This window comes from Megalobrama amblycephala, linkage group LG4 (assembly GCF_018812025.1).
Source record: "Megalobrama amblycephala isolate DHTTF-2021 linkage group LG4, ASM1881202v1, whole genome shotgun sequence".
NCBI classification, from domain to species: Eukaryota; Metazoa; Chordata; class Actinopteri; order Cypriniformes; family Xenocyprididae; genus Megalobrama; species Megalobrama amblycephala.
The window spans coordinates 1,207,036-1,226,733 of record NC_063047.1 but is presented as its reverse complement, the minus strand read 5'-3'; the positions used below and the strand labels follow the sequence as shown (position 1 = coordinate 1,226,733).

Sequence of the window (19,698 nt, the reverse complement as noted above, 5' to 3'; positions counted from 1 at the left end):
TTTGCATGGAGTACCTGAAAAAGAAAATGAAAATGTCAGAGCTGAATCTATCAGCATTTGTGCAGCCACCTTTCCAGAGGAGGGCAAGACCCTTCCAGATAAGATTGATACTGTCCACCGCATTGGAAAGAGACTTCCCAATACTTCAAGGCCGTGTGCGATCATTATCCAGTTTTCCTCACGTGTGACGAGAGATGGTGTGTGGAGAGCGGCGAAAGCATCAGAGTTCTTGCGGGCGAACGGGCTTCGGTTTACTGAGGATCTCACTGCTTTTGACCGAGAAAGGAGGCAGCTGCTATGGCCGGCTGCTGAAAAGGCCCGCAAGGAGGGGAAAAGGGCGCATTTTGTGGGTCACCGTGCTTTCATCGAAGGCTCTGAAATTAACCCTATGTAAGTCGGCTCAAACAGTCTCAAAGTGAGCTTTTTTTTTTTTAGCTCTACCTATTGTGGAGCAGGACACTTTTGAAGGCTGAAAATTTACTTGACTTGGCCTTGTTGTCAGCTGCTGTAACGTTTTCCACTTTAGCAAGCTTCTTATTCGCTGTTCATTGTTAAGAGTTCTATTTTATTTATTTATTTATTTTTTGTTGTATGTCTATTTCTGTTTTTTCTCTCAATGCCAGAGGTCTAAGAGACATTACTAAACGGAAGGCTTTGTTCCTGTATGCCGAATCGTTCAAGACTGATTTTTGTTTTTTTCAAGAGTCCCACTCTGTTGCCAGCGATACTGCATTTTGGAAAAATCAGTGGAACAATGACATTTGGATGGCTCACGGTTCGGAGCATTCTGCAGGAGTTCTGACTTTGAAAAACTTTTTTGCTGGAGATGTTTTACACCATTTTAGTGACCCAAGCGGACATTTTCTGCTTATGGTCATTTGTTTAAATAACACTGTGGTAATATTAGTTAATATCTATGGTTACAATAGTTCTCATGAAAATGACTTGCTGCTTGAAGTGATAGAAGAGAAGATATTGTTGTGGCTTAATGCATACCCTAATGCTTTAGTTTTCATTGGTGGGGACTTTAATATTGTGCCTGATAATAATCTTGATAGACTACCACCTAAACAGTCTGCCTCTACAAATTCTAAATTAAAGATATTTATGGACAAATTTGATATTATTGATATTTGGAGGGAGAAATTTCCTAGCATTAAATCCTATACTTGGAGTAACAAAAGTTGTTCTAAACAATCCCGCATTGAGTACTGGCTTGTTTCACAATCTGTCAGAGATTTTAATATTGCTGTTCGTATTCTACCTTCCCCCATGACCGATCACAAAGCAACTCTTTTTCAATCCCCTCTATCCTGAGCTCACTCTTCTTCAAGTTCTCAAACTTCTTATTGGAAGCTTAACTCATCTTTACTTAAACATGACCAATTGAGAAAAAATATTTTATTTTTGATTGAGTATTACTGGGTCAAAGCACAAAAGGAAAATAAATACGGCTTTAATTGGGAGCTTCTTAAACATGAAATTAGCAAATGTGCTAGAAACTTCGGCAGCCATCAAACTAAATTTAAAAGACGTGAAGAAGAGACTATTATTTTCAAAATAATGACTCTCTGTGGTAAAATGCAGGATGGTCTGTCAGAAGCTGAGTTAGTAGAACTTACTGATCTGCAAACTCAATTAGATTCAATATATAAACATAAGGCAGAGGGCTCTTTTATTCGCTCTAGAAGAAGGTGGTTAGAGCAAGGAGAGCAAAGTACAGCATATTTCTTCAGAATGGAAAAGAATAATTATAGAAATTTAACTATTAATTCTTTAAATATTAATGGTACTGTTATTTCTGATCCTAAGGAAATTGGCAAATTTTGTGCAAACTTCTATTCTAATCTTTACAAGTCCAAATACTGCAAGGACTCAGCGCTGTCCTTTTTCCAGTCTTTAAAGGATATTAGGACTTTATCTAATGAAGATAAGATCCTCTGTGATAAAGATATATCCATTGATGAAATATTGGAGTCTATTGAAGCTCTTAAGAACAATAAGTCCCCGGGCACAGATGGGCTGACAGCCGAACTTTACAAACATTTTTCCCTAGAGCTAGCACCTTCCTTGCTTAAGACGTATTTGGAGAGTATTGCTTCTGAAACACTTCCACCTACCTTATCACAGGGATTACTTACTTTAATACCTAAACCTAAGAAAGACATTCTGTTGATTGATAATTGGCGTCCAATCTGTTGTTAAATTGTGATTATACGATATTAGCTTTGTTACTGGCTAAAAGACTGAAACGTGTTCTGGGTACAATAATAGAAGAAACTCAGTCAGGTTTCATTCATTCAGGCATATTGCTAATAATATACGCCTAGTTTTAGATTTGTTAGACTATGATGAGCTGATTAGCGACGAAAGTTTTATTCTTTTTTTAGATTTTTATAAAGCCTTCGATTCCCTTGAACATGATTTTATTTTACAATCCCTGTATAAATTTGGTTTTGGTGATTTCTTTTGCAAAACTGTCCAAACTTTATATAAAAAATGGCAACTGCTCAATTAATCTTAAATCTGGCACTTCTCCAAGATTTAATGTGTTTAGAGGAGTTCGCCAGGGCTGTCCGGTATCGCCTTACTTGTTCTTACTAGCTGCTCAGCTCCTTACTTCTTCTCTGTTGAGTAGTCAACTAAAAGGAATTAATATAGCTGATAAACCGATTCTTATAACCCAATTAGCCGACGATACTACACTCTTTTTAAAAAATGACTTACAGATCCCTATCGCTCTTGATCTTATTAAACTATTCTCTAAAGCTTCTGGTTTATTTTTGAATTTAAATAAATGTGAACTCCTTCCCTTAAAGTCTTGTTCTGCCCCCTTCTTGCATAGTATTCCAGTTAAGACCGAAGTGTGTTATTTGGGTGTGATTGTCTGTAAAGATGTTAATATTAGAGGAAAGTTAAACTTTGATCCAGTAATTACTAAAGCAAAGAAAAAATTTAACTCATGGCTCCAAAGGGACTTATCTTTACGGGGAAGGGCTCTCCTTACTAAAGCAGAAGGTGTTTCTCGATTGACCTACACTGCTCTTTCCTTGTATGTTGATAAGTCAATTTGTGCGAAGGTTGATAGAATGATCTTTGACTTTTTATGGAAACACAAGAGACATTACTTAAAAAAATCTGTCGTCATAAATAGCTTTGATCAGGGGGGTCTTAACCTTCTTGACTTTGCTTCTTTAAACAATACATTTAAGATCAATTGGTTGAGGCAATTTTTGACTGGTTCTGAATCCATATGGAACGCTATTCCTAACTATATTTTTTCTAAAGATGGTGGTCTCCCCTTTCTCTTAGTATGTAACTACAATATCTCTAAATTGCCCATCAAATTATCAAATTTCCATAAACAGATGCTTTTCGCTTGGCATTTAATTTACAAACATAATTTTAGTCCCCACAGGTATTTTATTTGGAATAACCAGGATATCCGATATAAAAATAAAACTCTTTTTTTCCCAGATTGGTTTACTAATAATATTCTTTTGGTTTCTCAACTTGTTAATTCAAACGGTCTTTTGTTTTCTTATTCTGAATTCTTAACTAAATATTGTATTCCTGTCACCCCACGAGACTTTGCCATAGTGATGGATGCTATTCCCAGTGGAGCTATTGGCTTTTTTCTTCCTCTTGGGTACATCCTTGTGAGATGACACATGTAGTCATTTTTATAAACTAACTTCACAAGTTTCACTTGCACTGATAGAGCAAGATCATTTATTTTATTTGTCCTCTTTCATGGACAAGTATTTTCTTTAGTGTAAATGCGTTTAAATTCTTCATTTTCTTCAATTTCTTAACCTTCAGCAAAAGAGTTTTGAATCGCGCTGGCTCTCTTGCGAGAAGTGAATCAGAGTTTCTCTCTGTTGCAAGGCATGTGATTGGCTGTTCACCACTGATGTCACGCATTTCATGTGCACGCGCTCCTCAAACTCAGGATCAAAGCCTGAGTTGACAGAGAAAGTTGATGTTCAGCATCATGGTACCAACAAAGCCGGATTGGAGTGGTTTGGTTTTGTCAACTCAAAACTAATCCTATAACCCTGAGTTTGTTCAACTACCATCATGGTACAGTCCCCTGGCTGCGGGGATAAAAATGTCTAAGTTGTTCCAAATGGGGTATGTCGCCCTCCGAAGGGCACTTCGGAGTGAAAATAATCATGGCTGCCATATTGAAGGGTCGTTCCAAACCGAAGTGCTCAAAACTGGCCACTTCAAAGGGCCCTTCGGAATGAAGGATTTCGAAGGGTACAACTGATGGACACTTCGGGCCCCCATGATCCTTTGCACAGGGAAGTTCTTTGACGTCACAGAATTGGTACAGGAGGCTCAGAGTTCAAATTTTACCTATAAATATATATAGTATTTTTCTATACTACTGTAATATTTATACAAATTAGATTTGGTACATTATTATGGTCAGAATGACAGTGTACTTCAACAAAAACACTTTACAGCTCCTTTTATCAGTCCATTCAAATGTTTCAAATACATAGACACAATATACAATATGGTGCGATAAACCTAAAATAAATAAATAAACTAATGTTAAACAAAGAGCGCAGCTTGCACAATCTACTCCTCTTTGATTGTCTCGTTAAGATGATGCAGAAGTGCGCTTTAAAAAAAAGAGTTTTTTTTTTTTTTTTTTTTTTACCCCTACACCCTTCATCCCTTTGAAGCTCTCACTCCAGATTAGGGCATAGGGATGAGCCCTTCTGAATGGAACGCAGGGAGAGTCTCCCTGCGTCCCAATGTCCATAGTATCCATCCTAAATAGTATGTGAGATTAAAATAAGTGTGTCCCAAAGCATAGTATGTTGAAAAGAGTATGCCAAAAGTCCCCGGATGGTCTACTATTTCCGGTAGATTTTCGAATTGTGGATCCGTGCACACTACAAATGCTAATATTGCCCACAACCTATTGCGTGTTGGACGAGGATTCAGTTCAGAACTACAAACACGAGTAAAAAGTGTTAAAAGACTACAAAACATGGCGGATATGGGGTGGGGTGGGGGGGGGGGGGTGGTAAAGTGGTTCTATTTTGTTCCTGCTCTTGCAGGATTGGGCACCGTGTCAGGTGTCCTTGGTTTGAGAATTCTACGCCATCAGATCCTCGCTATTCCTTCAGTTTAGTGGTCATGGATGCGATCGTCGGAGTTTGAACGTTTCTTCTATTTTTTCCCCTGTTATGTCTGCCCCTAGAGATTTATAATAAAATATACTTTTACAACGTATTTCTTTGTGATTGCCCATTTTTGTTGCAGTTATGAGCCGAACTTTCAATTGGAATGTGTTTCAGAACGCCGTAGTTGCGCACATTGAACCACCTGCGTGTGCTCTGGTCTGTTAGAGCTCTCCGTTTGGTGGCTGTGTCCGAAAACTGGAAAATGCTGCCTTCTGAGGATACATTTCAAGGTAGGAAGGCACGCAGCCGGTGTCTTGCAAATGTTTGGTTATTCGCTGCCGTTCAACAAGTTTGTCGCATTATTTTGGTTAGAAGGAGAGGAAACTGGTAAGTAACTTATCTATCAGTTTGAATGCGAATTTTATAATGTGTAATGATTAATCTAGTGGGTCAGTAACGAGAAGTGAGATCGCTTTGTGCAGTGTTTATTCTTTGGGCCACAAGCATTTTAAATTGTTTATTGTAGCAAGTGTAAACAAACTTCTCATAAAAGGTGTCTTTTCCCAGGTAGGTTATAGCAACGTTTTTGCGTTGACTTTTTATTTTTATTTTAGTTTGTTATTTTTGTGCTGATGCTGGGCTGAGGGCACTGCCGCTGTACTGTATCTCTCTGGTTATTTGAGGGGTACCAGTGCTGTCTTCGATAATGAACGTGATATTGCGTGGCTTATCAGTGATCTACGGTTCTGTCTATTAAATGCCGCTCCATTTGAAAGCGATTTAGCGGTAATCAGGGAACCGGCTTTACTGACGAAATGTGCGTGACGCATGCGATATATCGCCCAGCCCTAATTTTATAGCACTTTATCTATTTGCGTCTATAGATTTCAATTACAGTAAATATCTTTGCAGGCTGTTTTCTCAAAATAAGTTTTTTTTTTCTCCTGTTCTGAGTCAGAAATCTCCACTTCAGCAGAACTTACATACACCAAACTTTACAGTTTTATTCCTATCTATATTCTTATATATTCTATATATATGTTTTTTACAACATTTTATTCCTAAAAACATTGGTGAAAATTATTTACTTTCTGGCTGTTGATGGTATTTTCTGAATTATGGGCTGATAAAAAGAGAGCCAAAATTCCCTATGTAAAAACCTTTGGATTTAATAGGCTATGTCAAAAAACTTAAACAAGAATTTTGAATCTGACTTCATCCAATATTCAGATTTTTATGCAAATTAATGCATATTTAATTAGATAACGCCTCATTTGCATATTTAAACGTTAGATTTTAGAAAACTTGTAACAATATTTTGCAATTTTTAATGTAATCAATCAGCTGGGGAAGTATGGTGATATCTATTAGTTAATTTTTTTTATCCTATTCACCTGGGGTGTCTCGCCTTAAATCCTACTGAAAAGAAGTTAGACAAAATGTCTTAAGATTAATTATTAGAGGTGGCTGCACATTTTGATATTGTATATACAACTAAGGAAAAACTTCTAAAAGCTTTAGCAGACTTGGGTGTGCTTACAACTAGGGCTGAGAAACCTGCTGTGTCTCAAGTTCAAGATCCTGTAGAACAAATTGATCCTCCAAGAAGTTTTTCTTCATTGACTTATGAACAGCAGAGAAATGTGTGGCTCTTAGAAATGGAGAGTAATAAAAGAAAGCAAGAAGTTGAACTTTATAAACTGGATATTGAAGCACAGAGACTGCAATTGATTAGAGTCAACCTAATGTTGTGCAGTCTCCGATGGGTAATTAATTTGTACAGGGTTTTGATGTTGCAAGGATTCTGTCTCATGCCCAAGTTTAATGAAAATGATTTGGACACTTTCTTTAGTTTATTTGAGCATTTAGAAAATTTGATGGAAAGATAAGATAGCAAACGAACATTATTGTTACAGTGTGTGTTCCAGGGTAAGGCTCAAAAAGCATATTCTACACTTGTAGTGTAGCGGATAGTCAAATCTTTGCAAAAAATAAAGGAAGCAGTCTTAAAAGCATACAAGCTAGTTCCTAAAGCATATAGACAAAAGTGTAGAGCTTTGCGTAAAGGAGCACAATGTCTTCACAATGGATGATCTAGTCGACTCGATCTCTGCTGATACTTCAGGGCTGCGTTGTGGTCGTGTCAAGGCACCGGTCCTCGGTCTCATCTGGATACAGCCTGAATCCGGTTGACTACGGTAAACCTTGGGATAAACAGAAAGACTAATATTAGCGTAGATGCCATTCTTTTTCTGATGTAACAAGTACATCTGGTGTTATAGGAAGTGTTCCCGGTTCCGGCTGAACTAATTTATTCAGCCTAATAATCCTTTAACGGATTTGAAAATATAAATTGATAATGTGTTATGTGTATGCCAGGTTAAAGAGATGCATTTTTAGTCTAGATTTAAACTGACAGAGTGTGTCTGCTTCCCGAACAATGCTAGGAAGATTGTTCCAGAGTTTAGGGGCCAAATAGGAGAAGGATCTACCACATGCGGTTGATTTCGATATTCTAAGTATTATCAGCTGGCCTGAATTCTGAGATCGCAATAAACGTGAAGGACTATAATGATTGAAGAGCTCGCTTAGGTACTGGGGGACTAAACCATTTAGTGCTTTGTAAGTAATTAACAAGATTTTAAAATCTATACGATGTTTAACAGGAAGCCAATGCAGTGACGACAGAACTGGGCTAATATGGTCATACTTCCTAGTTCTAGTAAGAACTCTAGCTGCTGCATTTTGTACGAGCTGTAGTTTATTTATCAAGCGGGAGGAACAACCACCCAGTAGAGCGTTACAGTAATCTAACCTCGAGGTCATGAACGCATGAACTAACTGTTCTGCATTCTTCATTGAGAGCATATGTCGTAGTTTAGATATATTTTTAATATGGAAGAATGCGGTTTTACAGATGCTAGTAACATGGCCTTCAAATGAAAGATTGGTATCAAAGAGCACACCCAGGTTCCTAACTGACGACGAAGACTTAACAGAGCAGACATCAAGTGTTAGACAGTATTCTAGGTTATTATGTGAAGAAGTTTTTGGTCCAAAAATTAGAATCTCTGTTTTTTCTGAATTTTAGTAGTAGGAAATTACTGGTCATCCAGTTTTTATATCAGCTATACATTCTGTTAATTTAGCGAATTGGTGATTTTCGTCAGGGCACGAAGAAATATAGAGCTGAGTATCATCAGCGTAACAGTGAAAACTAACGCCATGCTTCCTAATGATATCTCCCAAGGGTAGCATGTACAGAGTGAAAAGCAATGGTCCTAGTACTGAGCCTTGCGGTACTCCATATTTAACTTGTGATCGATATGACATCTCATCATTTACTACTACAAACTGATAACGGTATAAGATAAGATAATACGATAATAAGATAAGATCAGATAAGTATGATTTGAACCATGACAATGCAATTCCACTAATGCCAACATAGTTTTCATGTCTATTTAAGAGAATATTGTGATCGATAGTGTCAAATGCAGCACTAAGATCCAGTAACACTAATAGAGAGATACAACCACGATCTGATGATAAGAGCAAATCATTAGTAACTCTGACAAGAGCAGTCTCAGTACTATGGTATGGTCTAAATCCTGACTGGAAATCCTCACAGATATTATTTCTTTCTAAAAAGGAACATAGTTGCGATGAAACTGCCTTTTCTAGTATTTTTGACAGAAAAGTAAGATTTGAGATCGGCCTGTAATTGACTAATTCTTTAGGATCTAGTTGTGGTTTTTTAATAAGAGGTTTAATAATAGCCAGCTTAAAAGTTTTTGGTACGTATCCTAATGACAAAGATGAATTAATGATATTAAGAAGAGGATCTATGACTTCTGGAAGCATCTCTTTCAATAGCTTAGTCGGTATAGGGTCTAACATACATGTTGTTGATTTTGATGATTAACAAGTTTAGACAATTCTTCCTCCCCTAGAGCAGTAAATGAAATGAATTTTTCCTCAGGGACACTACAATGCAATGTCTGACACGATACTGTAGTAGACGGTTGCATGGTTATAATTTTCTCTCTAATATTATCAATCTTGCAAGTAAAGAAGTTCATAAAGTCATTACTGCTGTGCTCTTTGGAAACATCAGAAGTTTAAGCTTTATTTCTTGTTAATTTAGCCACTGTATCAAATAAATACCTAGGGTTGTGTTTATTTTCTTCTAAGAGTTTTGAAAAATAGGCAGATCTAGCAGATTTTAAGGCCTTTCTGTACTCAATCATTTTCTCTCTCCACGAAATGCGAAATACTTCTAGTTTTGTTTTCTTCCAGCAACGCTCCATTTTCTGGCTGCTGTTTTTAGGGCCCGAGTGTGCTCATTGTACCATGGCTTTTGATTAAATTCCTTAATCTTTTTAAACTCAAAGGAGCAACTGAATCTAATGTGCTGGAAAAGACAGAGGCAATAGTTTCTGTTGCAACATCGAGGTCTTCTAAGCTGTCTGGTATGCTAAGGCAATGAAACTGATCAGGAAGATTATTTATAAAGCAATCTTTAGTGGTAGAAGTGATGGTTCTACCATATTTATGGCAGGGAGGCAGTTTAGCCTCTTTAACTAAATGTAGTATACACGAGACTAGATAATGATCTGAGATGTCGTCACTCTGCTGCAGAATTTCAACGGCATCAATATCGATTCCATGTGACAATATTAGATCTAAAGTATGATTACGACAATGAGTGGGTCCCGACACGTGTTGTCTAACACCAGTAGAGTTTAGAATGTCTGTAAATGCCAATTCCAATGAGTCTTTTTTATTATCTACATGGATATTAAAATCACCAACAACAAGGACTTTATCTGCAGCTAGTACTAACTCCGATAGAAAATCAGCAAATTCTTTGATAAAGTCTGTATGGTGTCCTGGTGGCCTGTATACAGTACCAACACAAATGTCAACTTACATAATGTTACGTAAAGCACCATCACTTCGAAGGAATTATATTTGAAAGACTCTGACTAATACTGTAAATATTACTATAAATTACAGCAACACCTCCCCCTTTGCCTTTCTGTCGAGGATTGTGTCGATAATCATAACCTTGAGGGCTGGACTCATTTAAAGTAGTGTAATCGTCCGGTTTTAGCCAGGTTTCTGTCAAACATAGCACATCTAGATTATTGTCTGTGATAATATCATTTACAATAAGTGCTTTTGAAGAAAGTGATCTAATATTCAGTAACCCAAGCTTTATCATTTGTTTATCATTATTATCTCTATTTTTTATTTGTTGAACATCAATTAAATTTTTTCCATTAAAAGGGTTTGGAAGTTTTTAGTTTTTATTAATTCGGGGTACAGACACAGTCTCTATGTGATAATATCTAGGTGTAAGAGTTTCTATGTGTTGGATTTATCTGACTTCTGTAACGTGAGGCAGCTAGCAGACGGTCGGTTTAGCCAGTCTGTCTGCTTCCTGACCTGGGCCGTAGTTTGTTGAGTGTACAATGAGTCCTTGAGGTAAGCATATCCGTAAAGTATGTACAAACGAGACCGGACATGGAGTGGCGTGTGTGAGTGCTCTTTGTAGTGGTGCTGATGAGGTGGTTGATGACGTGCAGGTGGCGGTGATCAGTATTCCGGTGATTGAGTGCGCTGTGATTGGTGAACGGTGGAGCCTGACGTGTCTGTGACAAGATCTGCGTATTCAATTTGATCTATGGTGTTCCTCATCTCATGCAGATACCTTTGAGGCTCTGTACACAGGTAAAAAAAAAAAAAAAGTACACTTCTAATGTACTTATAGTGCTCTATTTTGTATTTAATTTTGCATTTAATATACTAAAAATTCTTCTTTAGTACTTAAGATAATCTTAAGAACATCTAAGTGTACTCAACTGTGCTATTTTGAGACAGCACAAAATATGAACTAAATATGAACTTTTAATATACTATCTCTGTATTTAAAAAATGTATTTAGATTCCACTTATAGTACATATGAACCCATAGTGTAGTACAAGTGGTAACTAAATATATTCTTTTAGTTATTTTCTTTTAAACAGAAAAAGAAAGATGATCTAATCTTGTTATACACAAAGTTTCTGATTCAGTTTTTTTTTTTTTTTTTTTTTTTTTTTGTTAAATTAGAAATGTGATCCTGGTGTGTAAGATGTGTATCAAGTAACACCAAGATATTTACAAGTCTTTGTAGTGACAAGATCTTGATTTGCAAAGGTAAGAGAATCAGCATAAGAAATACTTTTTCTAGTTAAATGAAAGTACATACATTCAGTTTTTCTTTACATTGATGGTCAGGTGGTTCTTTTTCAACCAATCATGTAAGCACTGAAGATCAAATGTTAAAGACCCCCTGAGGTGAAAATCAAGTTTTTATTGTTGTTTATATGTCTATGTGGTGTTTTTAATATGCTTTAAGACAAACTATGTGCAAATTCATAAGTCAGCACCATTGCTCAGTATTTTATGCTGCAGTAAACCAAAAACCCACGGTTTGAAATCGCTGGTGTTTGTGACATCACAGACTATCTTGTAACCAATCACAACAATGTGCCGGCAGGCTTTAGCATATCATTAACTATGACTGCTCTGAAGCAGGAAAGTCTCGAGAGAAGCCAGGTTATCCCTGTAAATTTTCTGTTGATATGAAAAATTGTGTAGATTTATCAATATAGTGAGTCTATTACAATGTTATGATGAACTATATGCCTTTCTCCACTGACGTTCTGAGTTGTTCAGAGTGTTTGTAAGGATACTGATTGTTAGAAGGCAGCTGTCTGACTCGTGAACGGGAACATGGTTTGTGTAACATTAGCAACACATTATTAGCTGTTTGATAACATAGTCAAGTAAAAGGCTAATCACATTAATTCATATTAATTAATGACAGAACCGTCGCAAGGGCTGTGCCAAGTGTGCAAGCGCATAGGGGCTCGCGCCAAACTCGCACTCAAATAACCTTGTGGATTTAAAACTCATTTCATCTTCATCACCACTTCAACTCCTCAAAAGTCTAGAAATTCAAACGATAAGTTTACTTCATCTCATTGACTCATTATTTATGAAACAAAGACCTTTGAAATTGCTTTCCAGTTTATTTGACTTTTAATATAGGCACTGGAGGGGAAAATAAAATAGGTTTAAAAGGTAATTTGTTCTGTGAAGAGCTTTATTTATCAGTACATGTCAAATATCTGTTGAACCCCTCAGAGTAACATTTAAAAAAAAAAAAAAAAGTGTTGCACATTGACACAACTGAACAGAGTCGCTGGACGATCTACAGCTCGTCTTTTTTGCCCTGCTCGTCGCCCTCTTCTGGTGGCGGGCCGCCCGCGCTGCCGTACAGCTTGCTCACGATGGGCTGCACGACCTCCTCCAGCTCCTTCTTCTTGGCCTGGAAGTCTTCGAGTTCTGCTTCCTGATGAGACTCCAACCACTCGATCTTCTCCTCGACCGCCTTCTCGATGGCTTCTTTATCTTCGGACGACAGCTTGCCACCGAGCTTCTTCTTGTCACCGATCTGGTTCTTCAGAGAGTAGGCGTAGCTCTCCAGCTCGTTGCGGGCGTTGAAGCGCTCCTTTCGCTTCTTGTCATCTTCAGCAAACTTTTCTGCATCGTTCACCATGCGCTTGATGTCTTCGGGTGTCAGGCGGTTATGGTCGTTTGTGATGGTGATCTTGTTCTTGTTTCCCATGACTTTGTGCTCAGCAGTGACACGGAGGATGCCGTTCACGTCGATCTCGAAGGTGACCTCGATCTGAGGGATGCCGCGGGGTGCAGGAGGGATGCCGGTCAGGTCAAAGGTTCCCAGAAGGAGGTTATCCTTGGTCATGGGACGCTCACCTGGAAACAGACAGAAAGAGAGTGAAAACCAGAACCGATTCTATTCTGAAGATTAAAGACAGCTTATGAAACGGCCTAAAGTGTAACAAAACATGCATGTTTGTGATTTTCCACAATGTCCGCTACCACGGCTATTTTCAACTGTGATTTAGTAAGATACAGACCGTTTTGATGCTATATTCGTTGGCTTACCTTCATAAACACTGATGGTCACGGTTGTCTGGTTGTCAGAAGCAGTGGAGAAGATCTGTGATTTCTTGGTGGGCACGACGGTGTTTCTGGGAATAAGCTTGGTCATATTTCCTCCAACAGTCTCAATACCCAGGGTCAAAGGGCACACATCCAGAAGCACCAGGTCACCTGATCCAACAGGATTCAGTCGTTAATCATCTCACAAAAAAGGGGTTGAGTATGGAAAAATCATAATCAAGATTATTTTGGTCAATATTGAGATCATGATTATTTATCACAATTAATCGTTAACTTTGGAAACATTAATTTTTGACTTGTTTTTTTTAAACATTTTTTTACAAGTTGATTTCCTTATATAATTTAGCATAAAAGAATAATAAAATTATATATATTTAACTTTATTACTATACATTCATTTCATAATTTAATTTATATAATAACTTAAAATAATTATATATAATCTAGTATACAGTGTTTTTTATGAATTATTTAAAGTAAATAATGTAAAAATAAGAAAAAATAAAATGAGTCATTTACGCGACACCATTTTCAACTTAAACAGAAAACGTTTTTTTGTGTTTGTGTTATGGCCACTCATTTACATGACAAAGTGTTTTCAGAGCCCCCAAAACACCAAACTTTTGTTTCTCTTTATTTATAAAGCACCTTCACACAACTACCAGTTGATCCAAAGTGCTGTACAATACAGCTAGAAAAAAACGAATAAGAGACAACAAAACACCGAAACACAGCATAATAATACAATTTACATGACTAGATAAAAACTATCAAGAGAAGATGATTTTTAAGCCGGCATTTAAATACAGGCAAAGAGGGCGCAGCTCTAATAGAAGCTGGTAAATTGTTTTATAGACTAGGACCAGCAACAGCAAAAGCTTGATCACCTCTGCAACGGAACTAGATCTAGGAGCAGAGAGGAGACCATGATTACTGGACCTTAGGAACCTATTTGGTTTATAAGTAGAGATTGCCTAATCTGTTAAAACGGTTTTACACAGAGTATAGATTTGATTTTTGATAAACGCCGTAAGTAGAAGAACTGCACTAATTTGTTTCTCAGTTTTATCATCTCCGTGTAAAACTATAAAAACTATAAAAATGCGGCAGCGAGCCGACATGTAGCGCCAATGCGCTTCGGGCTAGCTGAGTTCGAGTCCAGGTCCTGGGGTTCTTTTCCCGATCCCGTCCCCCTCTTTCTCTCTCCCACTTCGCTTCCTGTCTAATGACTGTCCTATCAAAATAAAGGCAAAAAACGTCAAAAATAAATCTAAAAACATTTAAAAATATATATATATTTGTAAAGACTGATGTCATGTGTATGCGTGTTAGCTACATGTTCAGTCTATAGGTGTATAGTGTTTCTTTTTAGAATAAAGCATTTTAGTCATTTACACAGGTCCTTGTGAACAGGGATTGTTTTGTCAAAATTGTCTGTATGAGGAAAACGCAAAGGAGAAACTTTTCTATTTTTAGTACATCGTTGTCATGTAGGCTAAACGTACCCTAAATCAATATAATTGAGATCAAAGTATGTTGCACTAATGTTTTAGTGCACTTCTCCTCACCCTACTGAAGGCTATGAAACATTTGGGGAGGGTGAAAGTCACTGCTGTAAAGTGGGAAGTGGTGCAATGGATTTATAACGTAATGGAATACAGCACAATAGGCCTAATCATTTAACTCTATTATTTTGTTGTCATAATCGCTGGAAGCCTAAGTGGTAATTGATTAATTGTCCTTCATTCAGACCTTCTTGATGTGGAGAAGGACTCACCGGTGCCCTCTTCTCTGGACAGAACTCCGGCCTGAACGGCGGCTCCGTACGCCACGGCTTCATTGGGGTTGATTCCTTTGAAAGGCTCTTTGCCGTTGAAGAACTCTTTCACCATCTCCTGGATCTTGGGGATTCGAGTGGAGCCGCCGACCAAGATGATCTCATCAATGTCAGACTTCTCCAGGCTGTCATTTTTAGCATCTTGCAGAACATTGTGCACTGGTTTCATTGTGGAGCTGAACAAATCCTGCGAGGAGAAGCATTAAAAAACACGGTTTATTTTAGAATTAATTAAATATCATGTATTTATTAGAGGTGTAACAGTATGTATTCGTCCAGAACCATACGGTACGGAGGTCAAGGTTCGGTTTATGCATGTAGAAAACGAATACAGTCAGTCACAACAGGAAAAAGAGCAGAAGAAGAACAGCGCATATGCGAATGACTTGCAAGCTAGAAAAAACAAAGTACACTAGGTAGTGTGTACGCGTCAAAAGCATCTTTCTGTGTTCACAGAGAATATTTTGAAAGGCTCGCTCTCTCAACTGTGTGCGGAGCGGAATGCAGAAATTTAAGCTTTGAATGTTCAAATATTGTTTAAGTGGAGCAAACTGTAACACTCCTAAGTTTTATTTTTCATTATGCTATTTATTTTGTAACTCAAGATAATTTACAGTTTTGTAGCTGACTGTGACCAAACACCTTTTGTTTTTATCAGAGCTGCAAAAAATATGACCTATGCAAGAGTGCATTCTGGTTACTGCTTAATGCTTAATGCACTATAGGAGGCTGTATTGTACAGAACCCCTAAAGGGACATGGTGGTGAAAAATATTTGGGATGGGAGGAAAGGAGAGGAGTGATGTATGAACAGCCTGAACTTGGTGACTTAACTGCTTGACATAAGCACTGACTGCATTTCTTTATATTTGAGTCCAACAAGTTCAAACTCTATGAGCCATGCAATATTTGTGTGCATTATTAACGTATGTTACTAACTGAAACACTACTGCCAGCCAGCAGGACATTAAAGAGGAAGTGTTTGTCCGAGCTCACAGCAAGGGAATGCAAAGTTTCTCGGGGGAACGCAAAAGATTTGGGGGGAAAAAAAAAAAAAATGTTCTCCCATCTCAATTTTTTTCCACCACCATGTCCCTTTAGGGGCTCTGTAGTACTGTACCAACTAGGGAACTAAATGCCGCTAGGTAGAACAAACTGTCATTTGCACTACTGTCTGTTCAAAATAAATGAAAAGAAACCTAGTATTGTGGATTTGTTCCTTCAGGGAATGGGGGTTACAAAAGTAACCTAGACGTTATACGGATAAGGCACTATAATTGACTAATCAATCAATAATGGATTCAATGTAAAAAAAAAAAAAAAAAAAAACCTAACACTATAGATTAGGGGTGTGACGAGATCTTGCGAAGCTAAATTGTGACGAGATTTCTCATCGAGGTGAAAAGTAGTCTCGTGATGTTGCCATGACAGAGTGTTGGGATGATTAGAAAAGAATATGCCACCGCTATGTTTACATTACGCCTCCAATGTCGTTTTGCTTTTTATTTAAATAAAAAACATTTAATTCAGTTGGATAATGGTCGCCGCCGCTCTGATGGCTTGACAAATAAGAGTGTTTTTTGTTATTCTATGCTTGGGCAATAGGAACAGTAAGAGGTTAAGAAGAAAAAATAAAAATTTTAATATTTTAAAAAGATTTATTGCAATACTCCTTTATTTTACTTAAAAGCAAAGAAAAGTCCACTAGTTCCTAGTGCATTGTATAATATAAAATAATTTTTTATTTTAAAATTATGCTATCCTGCTATCCTGCCTTCAGACAGTGATATTGCTGGCTGATGGCACCGCAGATGTGCAGTCATGTTGGAAGTGTTTCCGTTTGAGTAGGCTACACGTGTAAAACAATGCTTGCAGACAGTCATTTTTTTGTTTACCATTTTTTTCTTCCTTGGCATTATACTCAACGGCAAAACTGAAATGTCTCCACACCACGGATTTGAAAGACGCTTCCTCGTACTGTAGCCTCACTTCACCGCCGCTCGCCCTGTTAAAGTGTGGAATGATGGTTCACCGCGCCTGAACTTTAGAACATAGTGATTGAATATTTACTGGCGGGGAGGAGTTTCTTCATCTCAGCTCGTAGACTTACAGGCACACACAAACAGCCAATTCGGAGAGAAATAAAGCGCACATAAATTATTTAAACGTAAAACCGAAAAAAACGCAATTCACAAGCGCGTATTGAACCGTGGATGTCGTACTGAACGGTTCAATATTATATTGAGAATTGCGGCATCCCTAATAAATACTGTAGCATATTGCTCATTGTTAGTTGATGTTGGTTAATACATTACAATAAGGTCTCATTTATTAACATTAACATTTTTATTTATACTGTTTTTATTTCTATGATCAGTTTGTGGAAAGGAGTTCAGTTAGAAGCTCATAAATCATGTACAGTAAGGTCTGAAGAGACTGAAAGAGATACAGAAGAGAAGTCAGTCAGTTGAGTTAGTGGCAAAACCTTTTACAGTGCTTGAGTATTGTTGTCTTTTACTGCATATGATAATTCATACTCAAAGTAGAACTGAAATGACATTCATTACAAGATGATTAGTTAAAACATTTGGTCCCACTTTATATTAAGTGGCCTTAAATTGTTACGTGTCGTTGGTATAGAGATGAGGCAGATGCGGATTTCCACAATCACATCCAATACTTTAATAAACACAGGCTGGAAACACCAAACATACACTTTGACTTAACATAGAACGGACCAGGAGTGAAGGGAGTGAGTGCCATATAAAGGGAGTGATGATAATAGAGTCCAGGTGCAGGTGATGAGTGATGATGAGGAGCTGACGAGGGAAGTGAGTGCAGGTGAAGAAACAGGAGGATCATGGGAAATCCAGGGGAACAAGGGATCTGTAACATAAATACTATGTACTTACATTTAAATTAATCATTTGATACAATGCACTTATTGTGTACATACATGTTTTTACATTGTACTTATATTTTAAAAACACCTGCATGTAATTACATCTGTAATTACTTTCTGTAATTACATTTCTAATTACACTGTTGACCCATCCCTTAACCCTTACCCCTACCCTTAAACCTACCCATACCACCAAAGCTTTCCAACCGTACCCGGATCTCACCTCAATAGCAGTAAATGTGTTTTGCAATTTAGTATCAACCCAATAAGTACATTGTACTTATTTTTTGATGTAAGTTAAGGCCACTTAATATAAAGTGTGACCAAACATTTCAAATGCACCTGTAGAATATTTTTCTAGTCATGTATTTCGCCATTGAGGATTTCTTAAAAATGGTCCGTAAAAATCTTGTCTCGTCTCGTTCTCATGAGCTACCTGTCTCATCACACCCCTAATATAGATACATGATGCAGGTATTTTCATGAAATACTGTATAAGTACAATGTAAAAACATGTATGTCCACAATAATTTAATGATTCATTTAAATGTTAGTACAAAGTAGGTAAAGACATCTAATATAAAGTGGAGCCAAAAATACGCAATAGATTAATTGATAAAATAATTGATAGATTAATCAATCATCAAAGATAATAATGTAAAAAAAAAAAAAAACGTTTTACAGCCCTAAATACAAGAATTTATTTATTTAGTGGCGGGGCAGCTCCAGAACACTGAACTATGCTTTGGCTCTTTTGACTCAGGCTGCCCATTAAGGCTTTCTAAAGCCAAAATCAAAGTTAGTTTACAAACTTTAACTTTACAACTTTATTTTTTTTTTAAAGTGTCATGAAAAAAATTATAATAATAAATCCTTTTTTAAAATGTTTTTATTCTATTTTTATAATTTTATCTTAGTTTTTAGTAATTTAGTACCTGAGTAAAAATTAATAAAAACAAATAAAATAAACCTAAAAGGAAATTTTAAAATTAAACTGAAATAGTCTTTATTTCAGATTTTTTTCTATTTCTATTTATTTATTTTTTCATTTTATTATTTTAAATTTTAGTAATTTAGTACTTAAGTAAAAGTTAATAAAAACTAAGTAGAAATATTAAAAAAAAAAAAAAAAAAAAAAAGAAGAAGAAGCTCAACAGTGTAACAGTGTCATGAACTGTACAAGCTTCTAATGGTTGTAGCTTTCATCCTCACCACCAGTCCTAGTGTGCTCCCTGTGTGTGATAAAAGATGAGGAAGTAGTAGAGTAAGATAGAAAATTTGGCAATAAAGCTGGGATAGAGAGGATAAAGGGAGAAATAGTGATGAGGACGAGGTTAAGGTTGGGACATTGTACACTAAATAAAACTCTTAAGATGATAGGAAAACACCAGACAGAATTGTGTGAAGGATGTCAAGAAGAGGAAACAGTTGAGCATATAATCATGGCTTGTAGAAGATATGAAGTTCAGAGAGAGAATGTGAGGGAGGAATTACAAAAGGATATTAGTAGTGTATAGAAAACAGAACTAGTTATTTTGGATAATTAAAAGATTATTTTGGAGATTTTTTTTTTCCCTCTCTTTTTGAGTGTGTGGTGGTGGTGGTAGGGGGGTAAAATTGAGTTGGAAATATAAGGTAAAGAAATAAGATGGTAAACCTATTATCTGATCCTCACTCCGGAGCAGATGGGGTGGTAATGCACCAATAATCTGGATGCCAAACGCCATAAAATGGGAAAGAAGAAGAGTAAGATAGAGGATAGCATGGTGTGTTTT

At 36.9% G+C, this 19,698-nt stretch overlaps 1 protein-coding gene and 1 pseudogene across 1 annotated transcript; both read right to left on the bottom strand.

Annotated features, from left to right (window-relative positions):
* Positions 1-19,698, bottom strand: part of LOC125266232 — a 125,307-nt pseudogene that overhangs the window by 43,495 nt on the left and 62,114 nt on the right.
* LOC125266028 (endoplasmic reticulum chaperone BiP) lies at positions 12,410-15,191 on the bottom strand. The gene is made up of 3 exons (XM_048186514.1): positions 14,963-15,191; positions 13,168-13,335; positions 12,410-12,975 (listed from the first exon to the last, which is right to left on the bottom strand). The coding sequence occupies exons 1-3, from the start codon at positions 15,189-15,191 to the stop codon at positions 12,410-12,412; spliced, it is 963 nt and encodes a 320-aa protein (XP_048042471.1).

Coding starts and splice junctions, on each gene's coding strand:
- LOC125266028 (XM_048186514.1), bottom strand. CDS start 15,191: ATGAAACCAGTGCACAATGTTCTGCAAGATGCTAAAAATGACAGCCTG. Junction 13,336..14,962: donor GTCCAGAGAAGAGGGCACCG/GTGAGTCCTTCT, acceptor CTGTTGGATCAG/GTGACCTGGTGCTTCTGGAT. Junction 12,976..13,167: donor GACCATCAGTGTTTATGAAG/GTAAGCCAACGA, acceptor GTCTGTTTCCAG/GTGAGCGTCCCATGACCAAG.